This window comes from Malaclemys terrapin, chromosome 24 (assembly GCF_027887155.1).
Source record: "Malaclemys terrapin pileata isolate rMalTer1 chromosome 24, rMalTer1.hap1, whole genome shotgun sequence".
NCBI classification, from domain to species: domain Eukaryota; kingdom Metazoa; phylum Chordata; order Testudines; family Emydidae; genus Malaclemys; species Malaclemys terrapin.
Window position 1 is genome coordinate 15,135,210 of NC_071528.1, and position 24,393 is coordinate 15,159,602.

General features: G+C 45.2%; 1 protein-coding gene across 2 annotated transcripts; it reads left to right on the top strand.

Annotated features, from left to right (window-relative positions):
* The first annotated feature begins 365 nt into the window (after positions 1 to 365).
* SUGP1 (SURP and G-patch domain containing 1) lies at positions 366 to 24,393 on the top strand. 2 transcript variants are annotated; one of them, XM_054013496.1, is made up of 14 exons: positions 366 to 422; positions 1,483 to 1,654; positions 2,467 to 2,570; positions 3,037 to 3,264; positions 5,647 to 5,770; positions 6,844 to 6,947; positions 8,819 to 8,942; positions 11,608 to 11,909; positions 17,908 to 18,014; positions 18,665 to 18,842; positions 19,184 to 19,290; positions 20,306 to 20,451; positions 21,969 to 22,098; positions 23,214 to 24,393. In XM_054013496.1, the coding sequence occupies exons 1-14, from the start codon at positions 398 to 400 to the stop codon at positions 23,238 to 23,240; spliced, it is 1,878 nt and encodes a 625-aa protein (XP_053869471.1). In that variant the 5' UTR covers positions 366 to 397; the 3' UTR covers positions 23,241 to 24,393. The 2 variants fall into 2 exon arrangements, with proteins under 2 accessions (XP_053869471.1, XP_053869472.1); XM_054013497.1 differs by having other exon boundaries at positions 3,040 to 3,264.

Genomic DNA, 24,393 nt, shown 5'->3' on the forward strand with positions numbered 1-24,393 from the left:
ACTTCCGAGGAGGGCCTATTCTCCGCGAACAGACTCATGGGAAATGTTCCTCTGAAACATGGGAAATGTTGTTGTTCTCCTGCCCCGCCAAATCGCGCGAGAACTGCGCGCTCTCAACGGGACTTCCCGCGCGCCGTCTCCTGGGAGTCGTAGTCCCTGGCTTGAGCCCTGCCCGGGTGGCCAAATCCGGCCGTTGGGGCGAGGGTGGGATCTTGGGCCACATACGGAAGCGAGCTGGCCTTTAATCCTTCCAGCGTCCCCACCCCATCCGCCTCCCGCTTTCTAGATTTAGGACTACAACTCCCAGGCGCCTTTGCGGCGCATTAGCCCTCCTCCCCCCTCGTTCCATCCCATAAGCCCAGGTAGCCGCGTTGCATTGTGGGATAACGACATCAAAATGGACAACTCCCGGGATGCTCCAGGTACCAGTGTTGTTTCCGCAGCCTAGGCCCCCTCCCCCCCCCCTGTCTGAGGGAGAGGCCCTCCCCCAGCCCGGCCCCGATCCCCAGGAGCGGGAGCGGCCCCGTCTCCCAGGCAGGGCCCGGCCCGTCGCAGGGGGCTTAACGCCTCGCCTAGCCCAGGGGGTTCAGCCCCATTCGTCTCTCCCCAGGCTGGAGCCCGGCATCACGTCTAAAGGGGCCGCCCCTGCAGACCCGGCCTCTCGGCAGCAGGGCTGGCGGGGTGCCTGCGGGGGGTCTGCCCCCTGTCCCAGCCCAGCCCTGGAAGCGAAAAGCCTTTCTCCCTACTCCCCGCTAAGCCGATCAGCAGCCACCTTCCCGCCCTCGGGCTGCAAAGCTGTCATTGTCCACATGAGGGTGACTTTTAAAAAGTGATATTTTAAATGTCTGATTGATACATGCACGGCCAAGCCCTTCAGCGTGGGAGACAGCGCGGTCATCTCGTCTGGGAGAGTCTCTAGCCGAATAGAATAATGCGCTGTTTTTCTGGAACACCTTTTGTTTGAGGATTTCTAAAGCACTCCCAAAATGTAGGTCAAGTCTCACGGTTGTGTCCTGTTAGAGGGAGCAAATCCAAGGATTTGTCTACACTACAAGCACTGCAGCAAGGCTGCTGTAGTGCAGCTACTCCAGTGATGGAAGGGGTTTCTCCATTGCTGTGGTAAATCCACCCCCTCAAAAGGCAGTAGCTAGATTGATGGAAGAATTCTTCTGCATCTACAGTGGGGTTTGGGTTGACCTAACCATGTTGTACAGGATGTGAAATTGTTCACAGTCCTGAGCAGTGTAGCTAGGTCAAATTAAGTTTTAGATGTAGACCAAGTCTGAGGTAGAGATTAAAGGACTTAACAAATGTCCCCTAATCAGATGATGTAAAAGTCAGGAATAGTAGAAGTGGGAACGTGGCTTGTTTGCTTTTTCTCTCATGCCCCTCCAGTTATTTATAAGCACTCTAATAATTCTCTAGATGATCTCATAAAGGGAAGAAAAGGGTTTTAATTTTGATCCCACTTTGTTTCTCCAGGAAAAGCTAGCAGATGGTTTGGCGTTACGCCATCTAAATCTGTGAAGATGAATATGAATATCCTTCATCAAGAGGAATTGATAGCACAAAAGAAGAAAGAAATAGAGGCCAAAATGGAGCAGCAGGCAAAACGGAATCACTTGGCCACCCAACAACCCCCTCGACTCAATGAGTGTGTAAGAATCATGGGGTTTTGTCACTAAATTTTGTTTCAGAAACCATTTACATACATGACTGTGATTTAAAAAAAAAAAACACTTTAGTACAATTAAACATCTTTTTATGCTAGGCAGTTTTCAGTGTCTTCTCTCCTTTCTAAAATATTGTCCATGGTTGAGCAGCTAACAACAACAATAAACATGATTGTTGCTAGCAGAGTTCTAGCATGTTTTCCCTGGGACTTTCTGCCTGATACTTGTATTATGTAAACCTTGTTTTGGAAACTACTGTGGGATTAGTCTCTAGCATGGTTTGGTTAGTGCAGTTCTCTGAACAAATGCTGCTCAGGGAAATGATACAGAAACTCCGCTAGCAGCAGCCCTGTTTTAGTAGGGTGGGGAGGGAACTACATGGGATGCACAGATAATTCCATAATAAGCAAATTCTGTGGCTGTGAAGCTTTAGAAAACTTAGGGGCATTTTGTACAGTGAGAGAGACATCGTCCAAGCACTCGACTGGGAGTCAGAAACACCTGAATTCTCACTCCAGCTCTGACCATGACTCATTGCAGGTTTAAGTGACTTACTCAACTTCCTGTTTCACTTTCCAATCCATTAAGTAGGATTACTAATACCTAACGGGGATGTTGTGTAGATTAATTAGTATCTAATGTTTTGAAAATGCTATGTGATCGGGAAGTACTAAGACAGGTGGTCCCTTTCCACCTTGAGAGATTAGCAATTACTGGCATTTTATTTTGCTCTCTGAGCTACAAGGAAGGACATGAAGCATCTAACCTCGTTCTCTTCTTTTTTTCTATTTAGAGATGAAAGTGGTGAAAGCGAAGCCTCTGTTTCCAACAAATTTGCCAACGACGGCAGCTTTCTCCAGCAGTTTCTTAAGCTGCAGAAGGAAAAATCAAGTACTGGTAAGTTGACTCTTGAGCAACAGGAAATCCTCCCTCTTCTCCTTTGTGACACCAGCAGCATGAGAGCTGCTCTGAAGGTGTATTTACGCTAAAGAGCCCAATGTTAGGGAGTGCAAACTGTTTGCTAACATTGGTTACTTTAAATACTGAAATAGAAGTAGTCCCTCTAAATTGAGTTGAAGTTGACTTGGTGAGGCAGTATGTTGTACAGAAACTTGCATTGCTACCATCTGTATTTAACAAGATGTGTTCTCCAACTTGAAATGCATTTTCTTAACGTTTCCGGGAGATCCTAGTCTTCCTTAAACTCAGCTGCCTGGCTGAGTTTGGTGTTTACCAACAAATATCTGTAAACCTAAAATTAAACACAATCCACTGTGGTAACCATATTGGTGCCCTATGCAAACTACTCAGTTAAATCAGAAAGGATACACTGATTATTTCCCCCCCCCCCTTCTTTTCTAAGAAGCTTCCCCAAGTTCTGGCAACGTTTCTGCAAACACCTCTGCTTCAAGCACCGGAAAGAAACCCATTCTGCTCGGGAAACGTTCCAGCTTGGGCACGAGCAGCATGGTGAACCAAGTGAAGAATTACTCCCATTCCAAACAGATGCCAGTTGCTAACCGCCTCAGTGTGTTTCAGTCACCAGATGACGATGAAGAAGAGGATTATGAGCAATGGTTGGAAATTAAAAGTAAGTTACATCCTATTAAACTGAAATTCACCTCTTATTTATTTTGCATGTAGGTTCAGTTAGCCTATTAGTAAGGGTTCAAATGGGAAACAGCTTGGTTTAATGCTTCTTCAGACTTCAGTTTACAGTCTTTCTCATGGGGAAAAGTTCTTGCTTGATGCTTTCTCATTGGAAAGATCTTACTTTCTCGTGTGCTGTGATTTGGTAGTTCTCAGCCCAGATCCCAATTGCCAGGTATCTGCATCACAAATTAGAAACACTATAATTGACACTGATTGGCCCTCTTGTTGCCAGCTTCATGACTGGGGCTGAGGATTGAATTACTGGACCATGGAGAGTGAACTCCCGCCACACTCTTAGATACTGTTCCTCCAGTTTGGGGCTGATACACATTTGTTAGCCAGAGTGGGGGAAGCTCCCGCTATCATTGCCTGTGCTGTGAATAGAGGACTCTCTTCTCCAGGGCTGTCAAGCCAGCACCTTTCACCATTACAAAATTCACACTCTCTAAGGAGTAGGGAGGGGAAGGATGTGTTCTAATCTTTCCTCTACTTAGTTGAGCTTGGTTAGATGGTGGTAGTAGGAGCGTGTCTGCCTTTCTGCAGCTGGAAAGCAGGCTGGATGGTGCACAATTCTTTTTTAAAAATGTGGTCGTGAGACACATCTGGTTTGTTTTAATTGTTGAAAATGAAAGGCTCCCTCTTCAGGAGTGGCTGTCTGAACACTAAGCATGTTATGGAGATCAGACAGAAGTGAAGCCCTCCCATCTTTCCAGAGTTTCATTAGGAAATCACCATTTCAGACATCTTGACTGTGAGCTTCTTTCCTTACCCTTTAAATCAAGCTTGGATCCTTTTTTCTAAAAGAGAAGCTCTAGGAATTATTTTGGGAAAGTTTATGGCCTGTGTTATACAGGGTGTCAGACTAGATGATCAAATGTCCCCTTCTGGCCTTGGGATCTATGGGCTTGTCTACATTACCCGCTGGTAGTGATCAGTCCAGCGGAGGTTGATTTATCGCGTCTAGACGCGATAAATCAACCACTGAGTGCTCTCCCGTCGACTCCGGTACTCCACCAGGGTAAGAGGCGCAGGCAGAATCAACGGGAGAGCATCAGCCGTCGACTTACCGCAGTGAAGATACCGCGGTAAGTAGATCTAAGTATGTCAACTTCAGCTATGTTATTCACATAGCTGACGTTGCGTAACTTAGATCGATCACACACACACCCACCCCGTAGACCAGGTCTATGACTTCTTGATTAGGTTGGAATATCAAAGAGAATAAAGAATGCGGCAGCATATCAAATAACAGAAAGTCTCATTTAAATTTGGGACCAAGATGATCTTAGAGAAACTTATTGAGCCCTGCTTCCCAGCTAGTACATTGAATTTCCATTCCTGATGTGCACTAATGGTTTAGAAGCAGAGTCAATCTGGGCATATTTACAGACCTTTTAACTAGGCTTCGTGTTATGTGATTACATAAACTGTGAAATGGTCTTGGTGATGCATTAGAAAGACGACTTTTTGCTCTCTGGGATCAGCCTTATTGCTATTTCCAGCAGAAACTTAAGCAAAAAGCTCAGGCAGATCTGCACGTAACTGTGTAGAAACCAAGGCAGGAATTAAACATCCCTACAACAAGTGTGGGAGACCAACTGGCTAATGGGATTGGTGCTAGGATAATGGAGCTTTTTGGTCATTGGGTCAAATCTAGTCTAGGTCAGTGCTGACAAATCTGATAGCTGTTCAGTGGCCTATGTGAAATTTGTTTGGTCTCTATCTAGTTCCCAGTGAACATGTGTCCTTTATTGGACTTACTGTGATACTTGAGATTAATTGGCCCCTTGTTGGCAGACTCAGCGGAGAGGCCAAAGGGTAACTTCTCAGAGAGTCCGCTGTAATGGTCCTTAAGGCACACTGGCAGGTGCAGTGTGAGAAAGCGCATGCTCCCACTGCCCAGACTGTGCCTGGTATGTGGATAAAGAGTGACCTCTCAGGAGCTGAAATCCGCGCCCCTTCATGAACAATACATTCTTTTTAAAAACAGCCACGTTGTCCCCACCCCTTCATGTGTGTGTTAGAAATTGTTAGTAGCTAATTACATAGCAAATTGCAATTGAACCCTAAATTGGAAGGAACCCAAATCTTATATTTTCTCTCATAAAAGGTTCTAGTCAGATCATTCCTTTCCCACTGGGAGGGTAAGGCCTGAGAGTAACTCAGCTTTGTAACTTGTGCAGCTGTGTAAGACTGGCTCCCCATTTCATCATTTTTCTCCTCATCCCCATCCCACTCTTGTCTTACCGCTGTGGTTCTTAGAAGTAATGTGCCTGTTGGGTGTGTGAGTTGAACCCCAGTACTGACAGCCTGCTTAAAGTTTTACCCCCAGAGGCTGCAGAGACCCGGAAAGTGGTGGAAAAGCTGGCTAGGTTCGTGGCCGAAGGGGGACCAGAATTAGAAAAGGTCGCTATGGAAGACTACAAGGATAATCCAGCATTTTCGTAAGTTTGGGGGCAACCTTCATTTGCTAAAGCAGCATATTATATCTCTAGGTGAAGAACCTAGGCCCTGCATGCATAGAGCGGGGACTTTGTGATCTTCTGGAAGGAGTGGGGTTGGATCTTTATGGTGTCATTTCCTTCATATGTTTTCACAAAATACCATAAGAATACTCTGTGCATCTGGAGAGCCTTCTAGCCATGGATCTCAAAGCGCTTTACAAACACCAGTCAGTTATGTCTCACTATCTCCTTTGAGCTAGCTGAGTGTTATTGGCCTTGTTTTATAGATGGGGAAACTGAGGTATAGAGAGGAGACAACGTTGCTGAAGACACGTAGCAAATCAGTAGCAGTTAGGAGGAGAACCCAGGAGCTCTGACTCTATGCTATTGTGATCTAGCGGTTAAGAGTACTGGGCTGGGAGTCAGGAGACCATAGGTTCTCTCCTCTCTGCCTGCTGGGTGATCATTTCCCCATCTGTAAAATGGGCTGATGTTGCTTAACTCCCTGAAGTGCTGTGAGGTTTACAGGTATAAAGTGTTATATGCCAGGGGTTCTCAACCTTTTCTTTCTGAATACCCCCTCCCCCAACATGCTATAAAAGCTCCACGGCCCCCCTGTGCCCCATAACTGGTTTTCTGCAGGGCTGATGTTTGGGGAGTAAGCAGGGCAACTGTCTGGGGCCACAGGGACCCCTCAAAGTTACATTGCTCAGGCTTTGACTTCAGCCCTGGGTGGCAGAGCTCAGGGTCCTGGGCTTCAGCCCCATGCTGTGGGGCTTTGGCTTTCTCCCCTGGGCCTCAGCAAGTCTAACATTGGCCCTGCTTGACAGACCCCCTGAAACCTGCTCGCAGTCGTTCTTCCTCCCTCCCCCGCCAGGGGGTGCCAGACTCCTGGTTGAGAACCACTGTTATATGCTACACAATTTATAAATGGAGTCATTTAAGGTGTTTTCAGAGTAGTTTATCTTCTGATTTTATCTAGTCTAGTCTTTTTTTGTTTTGTGCCAAGTGAGCAGAAACATTAACAGATCAAAACATGCTTTAGTGACTTTTTTTTCTCCCGTCCACTCCAGATTTTTACATGATAAGAACAGCAGGGAATTCCTCTACTACAGAAAGAAAGTAGCAGAGATGAAAAAAGAGAATCAGAGTTTGCAGACGTCCTCTTGTCAGAAAGGTAAATGAGGGGGTCGGGAGCACAACCTGCCCATCATGAAGTGTAGATCATAAAGTCTTTGTCGGTGCTCTCTATAACTGCTCGTTAGACATTTTAAGAACCAATCCAAGTGGAAGATGCAGCAAGTTTAGTCTTGCTGTTGGTCTCTTGCTGCCTGTAAGTAAAGCACTGTCACAAAGGGAGTTGTATGATGTTTCCTGGCATCAATCTCCGATGCCACTATATTCATTTCCTGGGTCCATAACAGAACCTGATCTGGGAGCTCTCCATGTATGAAAGTCCCATTGAAATCAGGGCGAGTCCAACACACTGAGCGCATGCAGGATTGCTTCCTGTGGAGGAAGAGAATCCTAGTATTTCCCAAACATCTTAAAGAAAATGAGCTAGAAGGAAGAAGATTCTGCATTGTTTGGTCCTGAAAATGATGTTCCAACTCTGAAAGACAATAGATTTAGAATCTGTCTTGCTGCTCGGTTACTCTCATTTGCTTTATAACTTCACTCTACGTGAGTTAAGATGGAAACAGGATCTTTGTTTCTTCAACATTTATTCCTCTGTTTCTGCTGCTTATTCCCCATTGAAAGCCATTACATTCTGCTTGCATCATAATTCCATAGCCAACAGATGAGTTCTTGCAAATTGGGAATTGTGGCTTTAGGTGGAAAAGCAGCGGGAGCAGATGATCTGCCAGTGAATTAATGTCCTGGGCAGTGAAATGCAAAAAATTAAATATTTTGGGAAGGAGGGAGTGGCCTGGTGAGCTAAGCATGATTTCTGGGTCAAGAACATCTGCTTCTAATCCAGCCTCTGGCACAGAATTCCTGTGTGTCCATGGCAAATCACTTAACCTCTCTTCTCCATTTCTTCATCTGTAAAGAAAGGGATTAAAGCTGTTTACCAGTGCAGGGTGTTGAAGGTTTATTAGTTAACACACAGTAGCAATGATTTTTATAGAGCTTTTTAGGTCCACAGTGCTTTGAAAACCCCAATTAATTAATCCTGGCAGCACCCTAATAGTTAAGTGGTATTATCCACCCTTTGCAGATGGGATATTGAGGCAAGGAAATGTTTTGACGTGCCCAAGCCCATACAGTGAGTCAGGTCGCCTGGACACCTACTCCTGTGCTCTAACCATTCGGCCTTGTTGCCATGGTGCTCTGAGGTTGGGAAGTACCGTATAAAGCAGTTGTATGTAAATAAAATACTTTGTGATTGTTCATAAGGGGGAATTGCTCTGACAATGTTCGCGGTCAGAGCTTTCTCTGTACCGTTGGACTAGCGCTGCAGTAGCTCGCTCCGCCAGGTAAGAGTGGGACCAAGGCTGTGTGCGGAGCACTGCTTTCCTCTTTTCCCCCAGACTGGCCAGCAGAAGCACAACAACGAGAGTAACACAAACCGCTCTCTCTCCCATCTGCCCTGCCACCCTCATTTCTGAGGGCTGCAATCCTGGCAAAGCGCCCACTGACTTCCAAAGTTGGGGCCTTCTCTAGAGATGACCGATTGCATTGGGCAAATACCCAGCACAGGAGAACAAAACTAGCTGCCTTCCTAGGTGCGAGAGACAAATATGCGTTTTCGGAAGGGGAAAGCTACCTTGTGTATTAACCTACTCTCCCCTGCCCCCTGGCATGCAGAAACTCAGAGAGTGTTAGTCCTGGCCATTCCCCTGGATACAGAGCCATCGCGCTAGCCGATACCTCACCGCTTACCCCGAGATATGAACTCTTGACCGTTTGACTGTGTTTCTTTACATTATTCTTAAAAATAAACCCCTCCTCTTGCCCTTATTCCACTCTTGGGGTCCGTAGAACAGATAGGCTTTTGACTGTTGGGTGTGTGAGTTGGGCCCAGTACTGACAGCCTGCTTAAAGTTTCACCCCCAGAGGAGGAAGAGACCAAGAACTTTGCTGAGAAGCTGGCCAGGTTCATAGCAGACGGGGGTCCAGAGGTGGAAGCTATTGCCTTGCAGAACAACCGGGAGAACCATGCTTTCAGGTAAAGGAAGAAGCCTGCAGCTGAGTATACATGTTTGTTTGTTTGTTTGTTTTTAGCAGGGTTTACAGGGGACAAACCCTTGTGAATAAGACTTAGGATACAAGCTGCAGAATGATGATATTGCAAAGCTGGGTACAGAGCCCAGGAGTCCAACTTCGCAGTCCCCTGCTCCAACCACTTCACACCATCTTTCTGCATGTTAATGTGGTTTAGTTGTCCTGAAGTCTGACCTTTACTTTTTGCTATTTCCACTTTACCCCATCGATGCCCTGTGCATTCACTTCTGCAGCCGTCTCTGCGCTTCTGTTTCATGTTTCCCTGTGGCTGGAACACGCTTCCGGAATGTGTTACCCTCTCCTCATTCATATTGCTCCTTAGTCCCGCTGCTGCTTCAGTGGCTGCTAGAAATGAGTCAATATTTATTATTTCATCTTCTCTTGTATTAGATATCATGGCACTGGAGTCATGTGGTGCCATCACCTGATCCCTTGATGTGTATGTGGTATCCCTTTTCACTCCCTTTAGTCTGTTGTCGTTGTTGTCTTAGACTCAGATTCTCCTCTGAGCTCTGCATGGGGACAGGGGTCCCTCTGCACGAAGCTCATTGGAGGATCAGGGCATAGGATTGTAAATTTTGGGCGCTGGCGCTGTCTCCCCTCTCCGTCTTGTTCAGCACGTATTACGGTAGCACCCAAAATGTTGTATAAATAATGGACGCTGCTTTGTGCCAGGTAGGTCACCCCTTTTCCAGTGCAAGCACTCACAGCTGTCGTTCTTCTTATTTCCTGTTACAGGACACTCCTGTAGCTGACGAAGCCTAGAGCCCAAATCCCAGTCCAAGACTGCCATTTCTAAACAAACTGACTGGCATTTGTTGCTGTCTGATTTCCCTAATTGTGCATTCACTTTCTCCCTTCCATGACAATGCACTAGTATTGATTCTAATCTTTTACACCTTTCCCTGCAGCTCCCTTTCACCCATGACGTCTACCTGGTGCTGATACTCACTGCCACTTTGTAGGGTGCCTTAATTGAATTCCGGGAAGAGCCCGTCTTCCACCCTTCGGAAAATTTCTCATCCGTTTATCTGACAGACCCCATTCCTCACAACCCCCGCTGGGAACTGCCTAGTTTTTCTTCTCACCCAAGCAGCTCATTGTTTCTGCCATTACAAGGGATTACAATAGGTGTCCCGGGAGTGAAGCTAGACTCCCCAGTTTTTAATTAGCCTGTTCCTTCTTGAAATCTTGGCATTATATTGGCTGCCATCCTGCCCTCAGGAGCCCCCCGCTCCCTTGTGTCCAGTGGCATTTCAGACAGACGTGCCAGCGTCTGAGCCACTTTGTCATTTAACTCCCTTAAAGCCCTGCTGGGAGTCCCACCTGGGCCTGCTGCTTGGGTTAGTTCATGTATTGCTCATGGAGGGTCCGATCCTGCACTCCACTCTCTACCCTGAACCGATGCCCATTGAAGTGTGCAGCAGCTTTGTCTGAGTTAGGGAATGCGAGGTCACACCGCGGTGAATTTTAGAATACCGCAGAGACACGTGTGCATATGCCTGTGTAGAATCATGCAGTTATAGACGGAAAGGACCTATTACCTACCTGAGGATGTTCTCCTGCAAGAACACAACAGTCTCCTGATGAGAGGCTGTATCCAATAATAAACTGATCCTCTGAAGAGTGGGGGATGGGGAAGTTTGAAGGGAGTCAAGGTTTTATGTTAAAATGCTTAAATTGAAAAGGGGGTGAGGGAAGCAGTGGATAGATTTGTAACAAATCTGAGTGTGTCTAATCTGTGTGGCTGTTAGATTGCAGACACTTCCTAATCCTCCCACAGAGATTGAAATAGGATTTTCCCTCCACCCAAAAGGGAAGAGACATTATTTGTGCATGAGGTTACAGCCTCTGGCAGTGAGCTCTGGGTGTGGGGGGTTTACTTAAGATGACTCTTGGTGTCAGTAAGGTGTTATCTGGTGATCTGAATACTTGAGTGGGAGTGTGCTCTAACCACTAGTCCATTTTTCTCTTTTTGGTAAGGTGAAGACACGTCTGTGGTGAACTGGAACAGGCTGTGTGGAGTACAGTGGGTGGATGGGGGTGGAGGGGGGAATTTTCTGTTTCCACTTACAATGTGATCTTGTAAAGGCATCAGATACCTAACCAGAACAACCACCTTCTTATTCTCTAAAAAGAACAGGAGTACTTGTGGCACCTTAGAGACTAACAAATTTATTAGAGCATAAGCTTTCGTGGACTATAGCCCACTTCTTATCCGAAGACGTGGGCTATAGTCCACGAAAGCTTATGCTCTAATAAATTTGTTAGTCTCTAAGGTGCCACAAGTACTCCTGTTCTTTTTGCGGATACAGACTAACACGGCTTCTAGTCTGAAACCTTCTTATTCTCTGTATTTCTCTGGTATTATAACCATTAGCCATGGTGCATTTACAAACAGCAGATAAAGTCCCTGTCCTCTGCACCACAGGCAAATGAGGTACCAGAGGGGAGAGAAGTATCCAGGGGTGAAGTGGAAGAAGTGGGTTTGAAGAAGGCGGGAGGTATTTCCAAGCACATGTGGGGAGGAGAGTTCCTGGCCAGATCACTGTTAGACATATCTCTAAATTGAACTGTTGCACGCCAAACTTTTTCTTTTTTAAACTTAGGTTTTTATATGAACCAAACAGCAAAGGCTACAAGTATTACCGGCAGAAGCTGGAGGAGTTCCGTAAGGCCAAGAACAACTCCATAGGGACACCTCTTTTGCCAGAACCTAACCTGAAACACAAGAGTATTCCTGAGGCCACACCATCGTCGTCATCTTCTCCAGCTTCCTCTAAACAGCCGGCTGCAGCCGCTTCTAAAAAGAGGAGGAAGAGCAGATGGGGGCCAGAGGAGGAAAAGGTTGACTTGCCCCCCCCAGAGCTTGCCCAGCAGGAGCTGAACTCTTCTCCCTCCCCGTTGTCAGGTTAGTGGTTCTGTATTTGGGAATGACTGGATTTTTTTTTTTTTTTCCTGGTCGCTTGTGATCTGTCCTAACTCAGTTGGCTCTGTAAACAGGATACCCTGGGAGTCTATCTCTTGTTGTAATCTCCCCAGTCAGCAACCTTCTATCTCTCAGCTAAGTCTAGCAGCTAACTCTCCCGGGTGTGCAAATCCAGATAAACCACTTTATCTCATTGACACTGGGGATTGGAATCTTACCGCTTTCCAGTTATCTTTAAAACGCTGCTGAGCTGTAGCTCATTGTAGCCTCAGCCTCCATGCCATTTAGAGCTATTTCACTTCAGGAATAGAGACGGTCAGAAAACAAATAATGACATATGAACTCCGCTTATTCCCCATGGCAGGCTAACATCCTTGGGCAGCTCTTCTGTCCTCTCTTTGATGATGATGGGACATTAAAGTAACTAAACATAAACAGCTTTGCTCATGACACTAAGGCAGTGGCTCTCAACCTTTCCAGACTACTGTACCCCTTCAAGAGTCTGATTTGTGTTGTGTACCCCCAAGTTACCTCACTTAAAAACTTACAAAATCAGACACACAGATACAGAAGTCACAGCACACTATTACTGAAAAATTGCTTACTTTCTCATTTTTACCATATAATTATAAAATAAATCAATTGGAATATAAATATTGTACTTACATTTCAGTGTATAGTATACAGAACAGTAAACAAATCATTGTCTATGAAAGTTTAGTTTGTACTGACTTCGCTAGTGCTTTTTATGTAGCTTGTTGTAAAATTAGGCAAATCTCTAGATAAGTTGATGTACCCTCGGAAGTCCTCTGAATACCCCCAGAGGGACACGTACCCCTGGTTGAGAACCACTGCGCTAAGGGATGCAAGCAAAGCTGCCAGTTTCCAATGTTTGGTTTCCAGGGCCTGTTTCAAGTCATGGGACTGCACGCTGATCCAGGGTTGTGATTTCTCTCTGAGGACAGCATGCTGCAGGCCCCTTTAGGGGTGCAACTCACATCAGACACGAGAGGACTCTTTTTCCAATAGGGGCACTCTTCCTGTGCCTGCAAAATGTAAACGCTTATGTCCCATGTATGCATGTGTCATCTAGTGTGATGAGGGGAAAGGATGTGGATAGGACAGAAAAAAAGAGGAAGAAGAGAACAGAGATGAGGGAGGCAATGGAAAGAGACGAGCCAACAAACTACAGGAGGGGTATTGGTATGACTAAGTGTTGTACTCTTTGCAGGAGGCAATAATAGGGCAGATGAAGTGGTGAGGATAATAGAAAACAAGCTCTACTGTCTTTCTGAGCTGTGGAGTGAGTTCACAGGTGCATATGTTCTGCCTGTGGAATTCACTGCCACTGCAAGTCATTGGGTCATGTATTGTGGCTGGGTTTTAAGAGACTGGATAATTGCATGGCCATTAATAACATTGGATGGCCAAGATAAAGGGTAAGTGTAGTGTAGTGTCAGCTGATGGCCACAGGGATCAGGAATAGAGCTGGTCAGACATCCTTGTCAAAATGTTTTGATGAAAAACACTGTTTCCATTGAAATCTAAACATCTTGGAAAAAAATGTTGATTTCAACAAAAATTCCTGGAAGGGGGGATATTTTGAAACTACAAATGTTTCATTTTGGAAAACTTCATTTAGAATTTTATTTTATGGGTTTTTTTATTTTTACATTATTTTACAACGTCAGTAATAGTTGAGATTTTATTTTTAAAATCACGAAGGGCAGCTGCTACTTAGCACTCATTGACACATCTTATCTTTTCTAGATCAGTGTCTCCTGTTTGTGTTATAATGAAACAGTTTAGCACTGATACAGTTTGGAATTAAAACAAATTTTGAAATGTCAAAACTTCCCGCAAAATGGAAACTTTGAGTTTCAACCAGCTCTGTCTGGAGGGAGATGAGATACCAGGCTAAATGGACCACTGGTCTGATCTTATGTTCCTTTTGCAAGTGAGACAGAAATCTAACGTGTAAAAGCCAGGTTACGTGGGTTGTCACACCTTCGTTTATCTAATTTAATACATTTTTTTTTTTTTAAGTTAAAAAGCCAAAGCTGGGCAGATGCTGTCATAATAAAAGAAGTGAATTCCTGCCTTGCGCATCATGCTGCGCTTGGGGTCCGATAGACTCTTACAGCCGCACATTCCTTTGTGTCTTCCTGCTAAAATCATTTGCTTTTTCCTTTAACCTCCGTGTTAGCTTCCTCTTAATTAGACAGGTGGCATGCTCACATTCCACAGGGCGTTGTGTCAAGTAAAAGAAAAGACGGCAAACAATCTGCCAGTCATAAGAAATTGACCGTTAACACTGTGGTAATGCTCTGCAGGGAAAGTGTTTATTGGTTCAGATGAAATAATCCTCTTCTCGAATTAACATCTTTAACTTGACAGATGACTCGAATACCAAATTATAGCCATGGCTCTGCTGGCATTCGAGCCACAAAACATGCTTAAGATGATTCTTGTCCATGCCTCCCCAGCCCCGTCTTCTGAGTAAATGTTGCTGCTTTGGAGCCTTGGACAGTTAGGCAAGGACTGTTTATTATTTCTCAGGCCTGGTCTACACTGGAGGGGGATCGATCTAAGATACGCAACTTCAGCTACGAGAATAGTGTAGCAGCAGTCAATGTATCTTAGATCGACTTAGAATCACTTACTTCACGTCCTTGCGGCGGGGGATCGACGGCTGCTGCTCCCCCGTTGACTCCGCTTCTGCCTCTTGCCGTGGTGGAGTTCCGGAGTCGATGGCAGAGTGATCGGGGATCGATTTATCGCGTCTACACTGTATGCAATAGATCGATCACTACCCGCCGATCCGGCAGGTAGTTTAGACATACCCTCATTTGTTCCCTGTCAGGTTTCAGTCTTAAATCAGTATCCTGCAGAGTGGAGAGTGTAGTATGGCCCTTTTGGACCGATATGATGCTCCTCTTACATATATTGATGTTTAGACACTTAGCAGTTTGTATACTGCAGTGAGTGATGTATTCAAAATGCTGAATAGAACAGGGAGGCTATTAATTAGTAAAGTCTAGGGAAATACAGGAGAACTCCAGAGTGTTGTCTGGGCATGTCTGATGCTAACTTTGGATTGGGGGTGGAGCGCTGTTTTGGATCTGTCTAGTTGTAATTAATATGATCTTCAGAATATCGAGTCCAGTCAGGCAGCTAATGGCTCCCTTTGGCGGTAGAGTGATTGCACTTGTAGTGAAAGGAAGGAGACATCCTCTCCAGGCATGTGGGTAGGGGTAAACTTTCTGGCAGTCTTCTGCTAGATGCTGCAAATACAAATTGCACCATTAACCTTGTTGTGGCCAAAGCTAATGTTTTGCAAGACACGCTTTTCCTATGATGAAAGCAGGCTGAGGAGCAATTCCTCATCTTCTGCCTGTTTGCGTGGCACTAGTGAGCCCAGGATAACTCTTTAAGTCCCATGGTCCAGTTTTAGGTAAGTATGCTGACTTTTGCACTATGTGCAGATTGATACAAGTTGCCCAGGCAACTGTCTTGGCTTTCTTCTCCAGTAGTTTTCCCACCTGAACCCAAAGACTTTCTTCCTTCTGTCAACTTTGCCTGCATATAATATGTGTCACTTTGAGGGATTTTTTTAATTAGCCTTGGTGCACAGAGCTAAACACGAACAATAGGTCTTTCAGCATGTTATTGTCATGTTGGCCTGGAGCTGCAAGGTAATATGTTGGTTCCATGAAACCGGGTGTACAGTTTTAGTACAAAGAGGAGCAAAGACGTGTACTGTATGTCTGGGATGGAAATGAAGACACTCTGTCTCACCTTTCTCCTTTTAAGGCTGTCCCTGGAGGCTTGCCGACACATTGGCCTCCTGAGCTGTGTGGTGCTGTTAGTTCTAGATGGCATAAACTCTCAGGCTAAGTCAAACAGCTGCTGGCCTTCTCTGTGAAGGTCATACGGATTTCTTCAATGTAGCCAAAGAAAGGCTTTCTGTTCCTTGAGAAGGGGGCTGACCCTGTGTTTGAGGCTGCCACTAAAGTGCCCCAGTCTCCCGAAGGACATTTTGAACCTGATTCTCCTCTCACCAGTCTTCCCTCAGTGACTTCAGTGGAGCTGCTTCTGATTCTCACTGGTGTCCGTGAGAGAAGACTCATGGACTTTAAATAAAGGGCCTCTGTCCAATAATTTTATGCATAGGTTTGGTTTTTTATTTGCTATTATTTCATTGGGAATTGAGGGCGTACTCAGTACACCTCTACCGCGATATAATGCTGTCCTCAGGAGCCAAAAAATCTTACTGCTTTATAGGTGAAACCGCGTTATATCGACTTGCTTTGATCCGCTGGAGCGCGCAGCCCCGCTCCCTCAGAGCGCTGCTTTACTGCGTTCTATCCGAATTCATGTTCTATCAGGTCGCGTTATAGCGGGGTGGAGGTGACCTTCACAGGGCCTGGAGTGAGCCGGTTTATTTCGAATTCTCTCAGAAAATCTCTGCCATGTTTCTGCCTAACTCAATATACACAGTTTGCTCTTGAGACTGATTATATGAGTATCCAAGCGCTCTCGGCCATACGAGCATGAACTGCTGGACTGCTTTATGTTCTTGTTTGGAGGCAGTGCTAAGGAAGCCACTTTTCAGATCATGACATGACCGTGTGGGGAAGGGGATAAAGCGCTTTGATCAATTGCCCTAAGTGAGAGTGAGAGAACTGGAGAGATGACCCCTGGGACCTAATTACCATCTGCACAGACATTTGGTGTCATGAACAATGATCCTATTATTATCAGGCTTCATAATTAATTGATAGTGAATAATTAATGAAGCATCATTTAGCCATAGCCTGGCTTCTCATTAAATATGAGGTTCTTGTGGCCACTAGGAAAAAATCCTTCCCCCTTGTAATGAAAAACATAATGTACTTTCAAGTGCAGGGTTCGTGTGGGGTTTTTTGCAATCCTTTAAATATTTAACTGCAACTCTTAGATGTTTAAAACGGGAGCTGTCAGCCCAGTTAGTTAGAAATAGACGAGCCTTGAAAGTTGCTCTTCATTGTAAATCTTGGCTTCACTGCCTCAGGAATGTTTCTGTTTGTTGTTTTTATTGCTGCAGAAATATTTTTTAAAGAGAGAGCATTCTGCAATTTTCAAATGCCCCTATGAATGCACAGCACTGAATGGCCATTCAGAATCAGCAGGGCCCTGCCCTACTGATCTTAAAACTTAATTGCAGGGCCTTTCCAATACAACAGCAGGTAAAACAATTTCAAAACAGGAGCTTGAGACCCAGGTGAAGCAGAACAGGGATACACTAATGGAGACATCAAGCTGAGACTTAAAATATGTCTCCTCTTTGAAGGCAGGAGGTCTGATGTCCTTGGCTACGCCCCTTCTGAAATCTGTAGCTGAGGAATTAAACACGTAGTAGGGAGTGGTAATTTCCAAAAAAGGTGTGATCATTTATCATTCTGAATGACTGGTAGCTATTCACATAGTAAATGCAGTACAGTTACTGCATAGATGTACTGAGCAATACGCTGACAGGTCAAAATCTGCTGGGCACTTAATGCTGTATAATTAAATACCAGTTTCTTTGTGGTAGGGAGATTCATAAAGGAACTTACGGAGAAGAAATAAGCTTAAATTAAGAGAGGGTAATGTTGGCCTGCTTGGGAGGACAGACTTCCACAGACTTGGAGATCACACGATCAGGAATAGTTTCCCAAGGGAAGCTGGGGAATATCTGAAACTAGACAGAACAAAGCCCTAGAGAATATAAATATAGGGAACAGTTCTGAGTTGGCCAGGAGGTGGAGTGTTACCTAATGAGTCTTTTTCTTTTGAGAGTCTTTAAAGTTCTGCTGGGAGTTGTTGTGCAGCTTAGCATCTTAATGCTGGAGTTATGAAACAGACTGTAAGATTTTAACAGATAAGATGTTGGGATATGGTTCCTCTGTCTTGAACAGCTGGCTGTTTTTTGAAAATCTTTAACATTTGCTTATTTCAGTTCAGGACCTCAAGGGTCTTGGTTATGAAAAAGGGAAGCCGGTTGGCCTGGTGGGTGTGACAGAGCTCTCTGATGCACAGAAGAAACAGCTGAAGGAGCAGCAGGAGGTAATGCCAGGAAATGATTTCTAAGCTAATTTGTGCAGTAGCACATTGCACTGCAGCATGGTTGGGTTAGGGGAGGAAACAGGGGTGGAGATAGACAACGGAGATTTTCCCAGGGGCCGAACAAACAAAACCTCAGATGATGCTGTGGTCAGCAGAACTACCTTATTAGACCATAGGGGGACATGAGCAAAATCCAGCCAACCCATCTCCCCACTAAACAAAGAAGTGTTCTGCCTGTGAGCTCACCTTTCCTCCTGTATGCTATCCATGTGGGACTTAATTCCCCTTCCAACTAAAGCCCAATGTCTGTAAGGCTTATTGTGTCACTTCTCTTCCCTGCTGAGATTTGTGTTACTGTAGTTCAGGGGATCATAACTGGCCACAAAAAGGCAGCTACCTGCATTGTTAATATATGGGTGAAGCTCTCAAACATGCCAGCAGGTGATGCTCCTGTTTGACCTGAGCAGTAGGCTGCTTGCAGTTTGATTCAGCATTGCCTGCTGGGATTTGTAGTCTTCGTGGCCTGCATTTCTGTCTCCTAGATAAGGCAGCCATGTGCTATATTGCAGAACTTCGAGAGCTCTCTGTGTCCACTCTGCTGCCTACAGATTGGCTGCCTCACTGTGCAGGCTGCTGTTTTGCTTCCCTAGATGCAGCAGATGTATGACATGATCATGAAACACAAGCGAGCCATGCAGGATATGCAGGTGATGTGGGAAAAGGCGGTTCAGCAGCACCAGCATGATTACGACAGCGATGAGGAGGTAGACAATGAACTGGGGACATGGGAACATCAGCTTCGACGCATGGAAATGGACAAGACACGAGGTGGGTGGAAAAGCCACAGCACTGGATTTTCTCTTGTTCTGCTGCTGTGCTGCGATTTCCATGGAATGGAGTATGAGGTCTTGTGGCTAGAGCAGGGGATTAGAGTCAGGACATTCCCAGCTCTGCCGCTGACTCACTGAGTGCCCTTGGGCAAGTCATTTAACCTCTCCATGCCTCGGTTTCCCCACCCATAGAATGGAGATAACACCCACTTCACATGGGGTTGTGAAGCTTAATGCTTTGTAAAGCACTTTGAGATCCTGAGGTCAAAGTTGCTATAAAAGGACACTCTTGATCACTACTGTGTTTTGTTTTTTTTCTCCCCTCCATGTCTTGAGCAGAGTGGGCCGAGCAACTGACTCAGATGGGCAGAGGGAAGCATTTCATCGGAGACTTCCTGCCACCTGATGAGCTGGAGAAATTCATGGAGACATTCAAGGCATTAAAGGTGAAATGAGCGAAAGTTTCCTAGGCCACAGTGAAACTCCCCAGCAGAAATCTGACCTGTCTGGTAGCACTGAGGGAAACAACTCAAGCTTTTTCAACCATTTACCAGAGTAGGCTGCCTGTAGTTCTGTGAGACACTTACTAGTATAGCTTCTTTGCAAGTGAGTTTTTGGTTGTTGTTGTTTTTTAATACTTTAAGCCTGTACAGGCTTCCCATCCACTTGCAGAAATGTCTGCACTTGGTGCTAAACTTCTTGGCATCAGCCTTTGGACAGAGCTGGTGTCCTGATTCAGCACAGCCATGCGATGCTGGTGTTCTTCCACCACTGGCGACTAAAGGAAAAACAACTCCATCCCCCAAGGGTCTTGTCACTGGTCTATTGTGATTCACGGGGAAGCCTGGCTGAGCTGAGTGACAAAACAGCACGTCAGCAAGGGGGACAGGGCACTAGTGACATTACAGTGAAACAGACGAAGTCTGCAGTTCCACTGTCAGAGCAGGATAAGCAATCACTAAAACCAGGCAGGGAAAATTGGAATTTTTAGCCAGACAAGTGTAATAAGGCAAAACTATAAAGCCTATGCAGAGCCCTTGGTTCCTGCCAACTCATAGTGGTACAACTTGCTGCTGGCGTCCTTGATAGTGTTCCTTTGTAGCCAGCCCTGGACCTGGGGCCTGAGGTAAGAGCTCTTTTTAAATAAGAGCCATCTTTGGAGCCGGTCCAGTGAGCAGCTTTCAATTCAGAACCCTACTATTTCTCAATTTAATCTCAGAGCTGCACTCCCTGCATCTTGCAGATTACATTTTGGACTCTGGGTGGCTCTGCTGTGCTGTATGGCTTACCTGTTTCCTCCCCTGTGGTGCACTAGCAATGGAATCCCAAGAAGTTTTGTTAAAATTATGAATTGTCCCGGTTTGCCAGGCCTACACTCATCTCCCCTACGTGGTGCTTTCTCTGCTCCCCTCCTCCTGGAGTAATGCAGTGTAACTCGTATTGCCTTTTGTTGCCCTGCAGGAAGGTCGCGAACCAGATTATTCTGAGTACAAGGAATTCAAACTGACCGTGGAGAATATAGGTTACCAAATGCTGATGAAGATGGGCTGGAAGGAGGGTGATGGGCTTGGCTCCGATGGACAGGGGATTAAAAATCCAGTCAGCAAGTAAGCAAAATGCTGTATTTTCCTTCTGTTGATTCAGTCCTTTTCTGTCAGGTAGGTGTTGATGCTCCCATCCCAGCTTGTTGGAAGTAGCTAGAACAAATGTGGCTGTAGTCCATCATTTGGACGGTGCATAGAACCTTCTTAATAAAGAAAAAAAAAAAAATCTATAGAGGTTTTTTTGGTTCCAGAATTAGATTTGTTACTTTGCACAAGATAGATGATCTGTGATCTGAGCATGGGCCAAGAGCTTCTGAATTCTAACCTTGACTCTCACTGCCGTCCTCTGAGACATTTATTCTGTTCCTCAGTTTTCCCATCTTTAAAATGGGAGTAGTGCTTTCTTGCCGCACACAGGCTGTGTGAGGATTGATCAATGTTTGTAAAGTGCTATATGTGATTAAATATCCAATGCATGCCTTATGCAGCTGGAGAACTCTGATGCAGACTTGCTGCTCTCTGGTGTGCTGTTCCAGTAGATGGTACTGCTCCAACTGCTTTTAAAAGCCACGTCAGTCCCAAGCAGAAAGCTTGTGTGTGCATGCCATCCCTCTGGACATCAGTCTGTTTCCTTACTCGAGTGGTTTTGGGATAATAAAGAGTAATTGCATCCAAAGTGGATCAGAATGACCAGCTGTTTGTGGTGTATGCTGGACTACAGGGAAACTAAATATTGATGATGAAAGCAATTAAGAATGTTTCCTCTCCAGTGGGTCCTTTATAAACTACAGTTGTGCATATCTAGTGGAAAACACAGGCGAAGTGTCTCTACAAAGCATTTCAGCTCCTTTCTCTCAGGAATATCTATCTGGTGAAGTGGTGTCCCACTTAAATCAAGAGCTGTGGGGAGAGATTATTGTGTACACATTAATGCCCCTTTCCTGAATATGCTGCAGGGAGCAATCCTGCACTGCGCAGAGTTGGGCAAAATGTGACTTACTAGGCTCTGTCCTCTCTGAGGTCTATGACTTGGAAAGGCAAGGGAGCTGTCTGATGCACAGGGAAGAATACTGATTTATCTCCCAGTGACTCCCTTTTGGGGGTGCGAGGTAGCCACCTTCTGTTTAATGCTCATTCCTTAAATAAGCAAGGTTCAGATCATTGCATTTGGTCACCTTGTCTGCCAGAGGCTAAGAAACAGGGCAGGGGATCCTTCCTAGAGAGGCACTCAAAACATTGAGAATTATCCCTGTTACATGCTTAATTAACCCTTTGTTTAACTAGAACTGTATTTACACTGCAGCTTCTCACTACAGCAGGGGGGGTTTGCTGTTTGAAAGAATGAGATTGTAATGTTGTAACAGCACTGCACTGTTCTGAGGTCAAAACTAGCTACCCTGATTGCTGCAGGTCTGTCTTTGCCTGTGGGATGCAAACATAGTCCCTTAGTCTTGGTCTCTGTGCCCTGATTAGAGAGGGCAGATCGTATGAGGTGGTGGGTTCTTCTGATTCGCAGAAAGATGATCTGTTAGCATCTGCTTAACTGGAAAGGGGTGGTTGTTGTTGTTGTTTTAAAACAGGGGTACCACTGCTGTGGATGGAGCTGGGTTTGGCATTGATCGTCCCGCCGAGCTATCGAAGGAAGATGACGAGTATGAGGCATTCCGTAAAAGAATGATGTTGGCCTACAGGTTCCGACCCAACCCTTTGGTGAGGTGACTCCTAACACACTTCAGAAGCTTCAATAGTGTCTCTGCCTATATCCTATAAGGGGCCAGTATTAGTGCTCAACAGTATTTTACCTTTATGGCCAATTTTGCCTTGTGTAAAAAGAGAGAGGACACGGTATGGCCCTTCATCTTCAAAGTGCTTCCCAAATACCAGCTAATCTCCACAGCACCCCTCTGAGGCAGGCTCCAGCTAGCACAGGGACCTAGGAGTTGGGACTCCGGGGCCTTGTTCTCCTTTGTCCTGCCCATTGTGCAGCCATTTACATAGTATAAAGTGGGTGTAAAATAGTACCAAATGGGGTGTCGGGGTTTCCACTCCCTTGATAGTGATGTAAATAACTGCACAAGGGGCAGAGCCATGGAGATCCACACCCCAAGAGTTTATTCCCAGGTCTGCAGCTGGCTCACTCTGCAACCTGGGGCAAATCACCTGCCTGTATTGGTTTTCCTACCTGTAAAATAGAGCTGCTGAGTCTAACCTACCCCTTCGCCTCAGGAAAGGGTGTGTCGAATGTGAGACTCAATGTTTGTAAAGCACTTGAATCGTATCTTTTTATCAGAGGATATTCCTAAATGTCCCCAAGAGTTCCATTTTAATAGAACAAATAAAGTAACAGTCACAGGGAAATGACTGTAACAATTCACGGTAGGAGATTTTCCTTTTGGTTCTGTTCTTGTGTTGAATCAAATCATGAATACCACAACACCCCTGACAGTCAGCTCTCCTTGCTATTATTTTTAATACAAAAGTTCCTGCATTTAGCTGGAAGCTTTATGTGGCAAGTATAAACACTGCACACAAAAGAAGCTGATGGTTTGTCCTTGAATCCCAGCATGTTTTATGTTGAATAATCATTCTTCTTATGGCAAAAAGCTTATCAGTTTGCATGTGACTGCATTACATCCAACAGGCCAATCCACTTAGTGTTGTATTCCATTTGTAATTTTCCAGAGGAAACCTCAAGATTTCACCCCTCAAAACCTCCTATTTCAGTGGAGTCCTCCAATTAATATTAATTAAGCTCACATGGTCATTGTTCTGTTCAAGTTGCAATTTTAATTAATCTTCTGTTGTTGTTGTTCCCTTTTCTACAGAACAATCCGAGGCGACCTTACTACTGATAGTGTTTTCAGGACAAAGTATTTTCAATACTGTTGTAATTTTACTGTGAAATGTTACAAAACTGCATTATCATCCTTTTTTTTGCAAATATTGTAAAATCTATTAAAGTCACAGTGACCTCTTTCACCCAGAACAAAGGCCTAGAAGCCCACTCACTGCACACTTGAGTGCCATGACAACTGCATCATAACAAGGCCTGGGATGGTATCCCAAAGGAGAAGAGAGCAGGTGAGAATGGGGTTTTTTACACGGTGCTCTCCTGTACAGAAGGGTAGCGCCAAAGATACTAATGGGAATAGTTCAGGGACTCCGTTGGTTTATTGCTCAGTGCCATGTTACTTGCCAAGAAATACATCTTTTGTGTTTTTTGCATTCATTGCTCAGATATGCAGCCTGTGCTGCCTTGGCCGTAGCTTTATTAAAAATATATGAGGCAGCCCCCTTTATCCCAAAAGGTGAGTATCAGTTAGTTGACTAGGCTTTTCCCCTGAAGATCTGAGTTCAAATCCTGTATTACGTCACAAGTATAAAGAGTCTGGCCTCCAGCTGAAACTGCAATCCCAGTGCCTCTTTGTTTTATCTCTGCTTGGTAGAAGACACAGTCTTGAGCAATGCACAGAGTGGCACTGTGGGGGATTGAGGCCTGCTGGGGAAATTTGCTGAGTGCCAGTTCCATCAGTCTCTCACTTTCCTGAACACTAAATTCACACACAACTTTCAGCAAAACAAGAGGCCCACCGATCCTTTCTGTGGATGTGGGTGGCAGAGAACCAGGCCTTCAAACCCCAGTTATTAAAGGCCAGTGGATTTTTATTGGTCTGTGAAACACCGCTGCATTGCAACTCTCCTCTGCTCTGGCTGTAAACAAACTCTCACCCATCTGCCCCCCCCCCCCCCCCCCCCCCACAGCTTTTTATCACAGACTGATCAGAAACAGTGGCCTTGCCACAGGTTTTTGTGGGTGAACAAAAAGCCCCATGGTGGTATTCTTTCAAAACATCTCAAATTGTAAGATTTTTTCCCCCCTCCCAATGTTTGTTGTTTGTCCCTGATACCAAAATCTTACCATTTAGTATGTGATTCACTTTTTTGTTAACCTTTCTCAATGATGTAGAGTTAATGGCTTGGCTTTCAATAAAAAATAAAAACAGA